A 7,935-nucleotide genomic window follows, 5' to 3' on the forward strand; every position below is an offset into this window, starting at 1 on the left:
TATTAAAAAAAAATTAAGACTGCCGTATTCAACAAAAATTATTCAAAAAATTAACTGCCGTATTCAACAAAAATTGCACTACAACAGCTGTGTTTGTGACATAATTACTACTTATAATTTTTGGATCTAGCTAATTAAACATATAGAAAGTTGTAAAACTTTGAAATAATTCTAAAAAGAAATTATATAATAACTCAACAATCACAACATGAAGCCACATTGGATCATAACGAACTAGATAAATCTATAAATTAATTAATAACGTTTAGCGACGACATAAGGAATAGTAGTCGAGACTTTCAAACTTTTAATAACGTTTATTAATGAGTGTCCAATCATAAAATAATTTATGTACGCCGGTACGTAGGATCATTATTCATTCCTAGGAATTGCAATGAGTCGGATTTTGGCCGAATCTTATTAGGTTCAAATTTAAATTCAAAATTATTTATTTGAATTCAGATCTGGTCTAAATTCATGGGGTCCACGAAATGAAAATGAGATCTAGGGTTAGATTTATCGGGTTAAAAAAAAATGGGACCCGGGTTTTGATTCACGAACGAGTCCATATTTTTCTCTTGTAAAATACTTCTTTCGTCCCATTTGTATTGACCCCTTACTTTTGGGCACGGAGATTAAGAAAACCTTTATTTATGAGTTAAATAAGTGGAGTGCTTTACTTTAATTTGCCCACTTATGAGTCCTTATTTTTGTTATTTTAAGAAAGAAGCCAATACAATTGGGACAGTCCAAAATGGCAAGGGAACCAATACAAATGGGACGAAGAGAGTAAATGTTAACTACACTAATTAAATTCAATGACACTATGATAATCATCAAATCCACAATAACGTCATGCACTCTTTGATAATGTATTAAGGTTAGAGTTGGTCAAAGAGTTAAATAAGTATATGTTAATAAATAATTTGAAAATGCAATATTTTTTTTGTGGAAATCAGTGTATTGAGACATTCAAAAAAAAGAAAAACAAACCTATACGCAGTAATATTATCTAAAATTTCTACAATCATTCAAAAAGTAGTTAGTACATAATCCACAAAATAATATTATCATAATTTAAAATAAGTCAAAATATTATAAAAATATTACGTTCATCTAAATATTAAACAACATGACACATTCAAGTTCCAACGTATATACTTATGCCGGTTGAGGCGAGGCCGTGAAAGGAGGAGATAAGGATTTCTGAAAGCTACTATGCATTGTAATAACTAATAGTAATATGTTAAATTTATAATGCAATAACATAATTAGATTAATATGTTAATATCATTTCTAATTTCACTTCTAAAACTATATCTAATGAGTGAATACTACACCAGCGCTGATTACTTATTTAATCGAATAACGATCAAAAGAAATGCATTTATTATGTACCGAAAATAAAATATATTGTCTATAGAGCCGGCATAGCCACTGATGAAGTAACAGAATGTATGATGAACACGAATAGCAATAACAATATTGCGCACGAAGTTCACGGATGAAAAGGATGATGGTGATGATTGAAACAGAGCTGATTTGAGGAATTAATAAAAAATTACCAGCGCCGTCAATAAGAAGAAATAAAGTCAGCGCCAATTAAAGTGGGATAAAAAGGAATCAGAGTCAGCAAGACAAACCGACATCTGTCAATAAATCAAGTCAGAGATGAAGTATGAAGAGTCAGTAAATCAGCGCCGGGTAAATACCTGACAAAACGCCCAACAAAAGTTGCTAGTATGAAGAGTCTTCATTATTATTAGTGCTAATGTTGAAAGGAACACTATGAAGGACATGCAGCGTACATGAGATGCTTATTTTTACTGTTTTACCCTTCTTGTATTTCTCTCATAAGTAGCTAGTTCATCTCATTTGTAAAGATTACGCTAACTTCAATGCACAATTAAAGCAAATTTTATTAGTTCATCGGTGTTCTTCTGTTATTCTCCAAGTACTCTTCATTCTTTCAAGCAATTCTCGTCGCTCATGTCTAATTTTATGAAATTTAATGTTATTTTACATTTTATAATTATTATCCATAAGTCCCCTGAAATATAATCCTATCTCAACTCAACAATCCAATTTGACCAAGTAATTAATACAATTCAGAATTATCATAATACATACCACTCCAATCAAATTCATCTACGACATTACAAATTATTAATATAATTAATTGACGATTAACACTAATTAATCTTCAATACTAAAACTTTTGAGAATGGATTTCCCATTGAGCTGGTTACTCTGTTGCGCCAGTATGTAGTCCCCGTATTTGACCGGAGCATACGCCGGCGGCGCGCAGCCTTGGGCTTCCACCACCGCGTCTCGTGACGGCCCGTTAGCCATCGCCACCGAAATCCTCGTCTTCTCACCGTTCACAACAGCCCGGTGCACCACGCTCTTGTATTTCCCATTGCTGAATATCTGCATAAATCAAAACACATCAAATACCAAATTCTTTGGACAGTTCGTACAGTTCATTTTTTGGCCTCAGATAGAATCTTAATAGGCTTAATTAGCTTAGTTTAGGACTCGATCACTTGTTATAATAAATAGTTATTTTCTCTTTATTGATTCAACAAGAGCCACCTCTATGCGTTTTCTAAAATTTTCTACAAAAATAAACTAACTATCATTATTAATAGTTCACGATCTTATTTCAACTAGATGATAAATTCAAACTCAACATTGAAAGTTAACTAAAAAAGAAAATAAGGACAAAATAACAAAAAAAATTAATAAACTAATATAAAAATGTTAAGCAATTTGCGTGAATGCTACAAACTCATAAAATGAGGACAATTCACAACAAGTCAATCACAAAATTTCTTAGTCATGAACTGACCATATTTTATCTATAATTCATATTCACAAAGCTTAACCATACTTTACCTATAATTCAAGACAAAATACTTCTTAATCGTGAATTAATTAGCCATATTTTGCCTACAATTCCCAAATACGAAGTTTTTTAACCGTAAATTAAGGACAAAACAGTACTAATATAAAAAATTGACTACTTTATTATTTTTATTTTTACCATAGCAATTTTTTATTTTTTATTTTTGATAATTTAACAGTATTAACTAAAGAAATTTAAAAGGCCGTGCTCCCGGCCGGAACTCGAATCCAATACCTCTTACCGATTGGCCAACACACGCACACGCAAAATAAATATTTTGTACCTCAAGGTGATCGCCGGTGTTAACCAAGATGGAGTTGGGCTGAGCTTTGACATTAATCCATCTGCCGCCGCGCTGTATCTGCAGGCCGCCGACGCCGTTCTCTATTAGAAGCGTGAAGAGGCCGTGGTCGGAATGCGGCGGCATCCCCATCGCTGCCTCAGGTTCCGGGCACCGCGGGTACAGATTCGCGATGAAGATCTGCAGAGTCGAGGCCATGCCGAGCGCCGCCTCCGCTTCGCCTTCTTCCAGCCCTAGGCTTTTCGATACTCCGATCAACAATCTTCTCGTCACCTCTCGACATCTTTCGGAGTATTCTATTACTAGCTTTCTGCATTCACACTACACTACTGAGTCTTTTATATTATAAATAGGTAATGCACGAATTTTTATCGAATTCTGATTTTGCACATAAATTAAAAATTGTGCTTATAAATATAAAAAGTTTGATGAATCGTTCTGATTTTTCACGCGATTATCAATTTTCGGCGAATTAATGTCATCGTGACTAATTGAGGTGGCATAGATATGGCTATAAATGTATAGAGCTACTCGCAAATTATTCGAGACTCGGATCGAAAAAAATTCCTCCAATTCGAAGCTTGATTTGATAGTAAGCAAACCGAGCTCGAGTACACTGTGATCAATCGTTATGGCTAATTTCATCTTTATAATATGAAAATGGCTGTTTTTTAATACATAAACTCATTTTGAGTCCACATGCAAAATCAGAATTCGATGAAAGTTGGTATACCTGAGAGATTCCGGTCTCTCCGGACAATTGAACTCGGGATGCACGAACACCTTCAAGAAATCTCTCCAGCAGAAGACCTCCTCCTTCTCAGTATTAAAACTCGTGCCGTACCTCACCGGAGTAAGCACGTCTTTGGGCTGGAATTCCGGCTTCTCCTCCTCCGGGAGCTCGAAGAACTCGCGCGTGGCATCGAGCACGCCCTTCACCAGCTCCCCCGGTATCCCGTGGTTCACTATCATGAAGAAGCCCCACTCCCGGCACGCCTTGTCCAGATCCTCGACGGCCCCGGCGTGGCCGGAGGCGAGAAGCGAGAGATCGACGACGGGGATCGAATCCCCGGGCTCCGAAGCCTCGGTTTCGGCGTTGTGGGCGTAGTTGGAAGGGATGGAGCTCAGGTTTGCTAGCTTTCTCACGCTTGTGATGGCTGGCGGCGGCCGAGGCAGCGGCAGAGCTATTGGTGGTGCCATTTTTGGTGTGTGTGTGTGTGTGTTTTAGATATCAATGGTGTGAGGGCTATTCTCATCTCTATGTATAGTGACTAGTGAGTAGTAGTAGTTGCCAATTTGCCATTTGCCATTTGCCATTTGCAAGTTTTTCATTCAAGTTGAATGCATGTGGACAAATAAAACATCGGGTGCCATTTTTGGGATGTTCGTGTGTTCTATATATGGAAAGTGTGAATGTTATTCTTTTTTTTTTTCTTTTTTTTATGAAATTACATTATAAATAATACAAACCACACACACTCCACCTAGTGTGAATGTTATTCTTATATCTATACAATGTATATGGTGAGTAGAGTTGCCAATTTGCCATTTGCCAAGTCGAATACTTGTCGACAAATAAAATCTCCTTTAGTAGGGAAAATGCGGAACATGTGTATAGTGAGTGAGCACCAGATGAGATCCTCTGTCCCACTATTTTGTGTGTATCACTCTTAATTTATCTATTTTATACTCCTTCCATCTCACAAAAATATGAACGTTTTTTTTCATTTTGGGACGTCTCATAAAAACATGAACATTACTATTTTTGAAAAATATTATCCCCTTGTTTTTCATCCATCGATCTTTTTTACACTTATTTACAAAAAAACCATTATTGTCCACCACTATCTTTTCTTAATTAATTCATTACTCTCACAACACGTTTTAAAGTGGGACCCATTTTTCACTCACTTTAACTCTCAACTAACATTTCTTAAAACCCGTGTCATTTCTCTTTGTTCATGTTTTAGTGAGACAGAGAGAGTAATTGTTTTTTATAAAAATAAAAAGATATTATTATATTATGAACTTTAATTAATATTTATAACTAAAAATTGAAATTTTAAAAAATTATTTACCCTAACTTTGAATTAATGAACCCAAATAATTAAGTATTAATTCAAATAAATATAAGTATCTTTTTATAATATTAAAGCATAATAAATTAAAATTGAAGAAAATATAATTAAAAATTATAATAAATTAAGAATGGTACACAGTGGTCCACATAAAATAGTGGGACAGAGGATCCCATGTGAGTGAGCACAGCAACGTACCAGCTCAATGATTTTAATTGTGCGTGTAGGTCACGGCCCAATAGGAAAGGCGCGAAAAACAAAAAGATCTCCAAAAATTGAGGTATTGGTATGTAAATACCCGAACTTTTCTCATTTTCTGGTTTTGTACCCCAACTTTAAAATCTTCCTATAAATACCTGAACTTTGTATTCTTTCTGATTTTGCCCCCGGTGAATTTTTACCACCCCCAAATCATTGATGATAAGGTAGCCGAATTGACATCCTAAATCCTACAAAAGTAGAAAATGAAAAAAGTTCAAATATTTACAGGCCAATACCCCTAAAAAATTTGAGCAATGACAGTCTTATTGCAATTTTTTATTTTTATTTTCAGTTATGTGGCCATTGAATGCAATGGCATTCTTGTTCTTTTTTTTCTTCTATAAATACTATACTACTCCACTTTTTTTTTTGAAACAATACTACTCCACTTTTATTTTCACCTGAATTTCTTCTTTTTCCTCTTCTTCATTTTATTTCAAATTTTCTTTCTTTACTTTTATTGTGATAAAAAAAATGGAGGGTGATTGGGTAAATTGGTGGGGCAACCATCCCAAAAATCTGGCCCCGTCGCGGGGCAATCCAAATTAGTCCAGCGAAGTTTTCATACTGCTCTCTCAAAAATCTAACGTCTTCACTCAAGCGGGTCTTGAAGCAATTAACTTGAACAAAAATATTGTTCAAGACGATGATGTGGTGGAAATACCCATTCATACCGACGACGACGAAGCAACGAGGCAACTATACTATGGCGGAGACCGAGGCTACTCCAAACACTGTCAAGGGAGCTGATCAAAAGACTATCGTCTATTGGAGAAGCATCGTCACTAAGTATAACGAGCAACGACCTCCCAACACCACTCAACGTAAAGCAAATCAAGTTGCACTTTCAACGTATCCAAAATAATGTAGGTATGGGAGGCCGTATACGAAAATGCCGAGCGAATTGGGGTCCCAGCATAAGTGAAGATCAAATCATTGATCAAGCTTTAACGTTGTATGTCTCCGAGCATTGGGTCAATTCAAACATTTTCACGCTTGGCATATGCTACGTGAATCTCAAAGATTCGTTTTAATTTATCGGCGAAGATGTTCACTACTTCAAACACCTGAAGGGATCGGACAGTCTCCACACAATACCTTCTAGCGATTCAAGCATCTTAACGAGCCCACAAGGCCAAAAGGCGGCAAAAAGAGACAAGGGAAAAAGAAAGAAAAAGAAAGAGTCGTCGTGCGAGCAAAAAAAAGCAATTGCGGCTATGAAAAATATGGTCAAAATCATGGATATTTTCTCCAAAACTCAACCGCACCTCGCCGACTCTATTGTCATGAGCAATATGTCGCAAATGAAACACAAAGAGTTGGAGTTTCACATGAACGTGGTTGAGCAAATTCAATGTCGCCAAGGACTTTAGTTTTTAATTAGTATTGTAGTAGGATTTTATTTTTATTGTAATATTATTTTAATTTTAATTAAATTTTATTTTTATTTTAATGTAATTTTAATTTTATTTAATGTGTGTTAAATTTTTATTTTAATGAAATTTATGTGTTTAATTTAATTGAAAAGTAGATTAAAATAAAGATAGAAAAAAAAAAGAGTCTGAATGTAGAGAGCCTCACTGTGGAGAAAGGGCCCACAAATGGTGGAGACCATTTGAAAGCCCCTCTCGGCTGCGGATGCTCTAAGATCTCTTCTATCATGGAAAATTGTGAAACATTTAAACGAGAATATCTCGTTAATCATTTCAATCCAGTAATGGGCCTTTGGTGTGAAATCATTCTCAATTTTTTTTTTCCAAAAAGTATAAATACAATTCGGAAATACTTTATAGTAGAATTGGGGGGAAAACGAAGCCCTAGAAGATAAATCATTGTTAGCTTCTACAAATCAGATTGTGGTGGTGGATTTGTGGAAGAATCCAATCGACCTGCACTGGAGACGGGCGGCGCAAACTCAATCTCAACAATCAGGATTTGCCGATAACTTCAACGTCAAACGGTGAACGCATTCCCCTCACCAAAACCAAGAGAATTACAGATGGACGGGCGAAAAAGGTTTATAGGTTTTGAATTTCTTACAACATTGACAAAAGTTACATTAATATGGTAAACAACGAAGCGCAACTCAGTTGATAAGACATTTCAATCCAACTCATAATATTGAGGTAATGTGTGTGAGTTGTAACACCCCAAAAAAGCATTACTATGATTGGAGTTATTAACAATGTTAACATTAATATGGTAAATGACAATGCAACTCAGTTGATAAGACACTTCACTCTAATTCATAATATCGAGGTAATAATGTGTGAGTTTTAACACCCCAAAAAAGCATTAATATGATTGGAGTTATTAACAATGTCTCCTGGAAAAATCCTTCGTGCATTACATGTAATACATGAGTCCGTTAGGATCATGCCACGTGT

General features: G+C 35.4%; 1 protein-coding gene across 1 annotated transcript; it reads right to left on the reverse strand.

The window, feature by feature from the left end:
* Positions 1-2,085: 2,085 nt before the first annotated feature.
* LOC131026651 (2-oxoglutarate-dependent dioxygenase 19-like) lies at positions 2,086-4,581 on the reverse strand. The gene is made up of 3 exons (XM_057956566.1): positions 3,943-4,581; positions 3,192-3,519; positions 2,086-2,430 (listed from the first exon to the last, which is right to left on the reverse strand). Exons 1-3 carry the CDS (start codon positions 4,407-4,409, stop codon positions 2,197-2,199), a joined length of 1,029 nt encoding a protein of 342 aa, XP_057812549.1. The 5' UTR covers positions 4,410-4,581; the 3' UTR covers positions 2,086-2,196.
* Positions 4,582-7,935: the final 3,354 nt, after the last annotated feature.

The sequence above is a fragment of the Salvia miltiorrhiza genome, chromosome 5 (assembly GCF_028751815.1).
Source record: "Salvia miltiorrhiza cultivar Shanhuang (shh) chromosome 5, IMPLAD_Smil_shh, whole genome shotgun sequence".
Lineage (NCBI taxonomy): Eukaryota > Viridiplantae > Streptophyta > Magnoliopsida > Lamiales > Lamiaceae > Salvia > Salvia miltiorrhiza.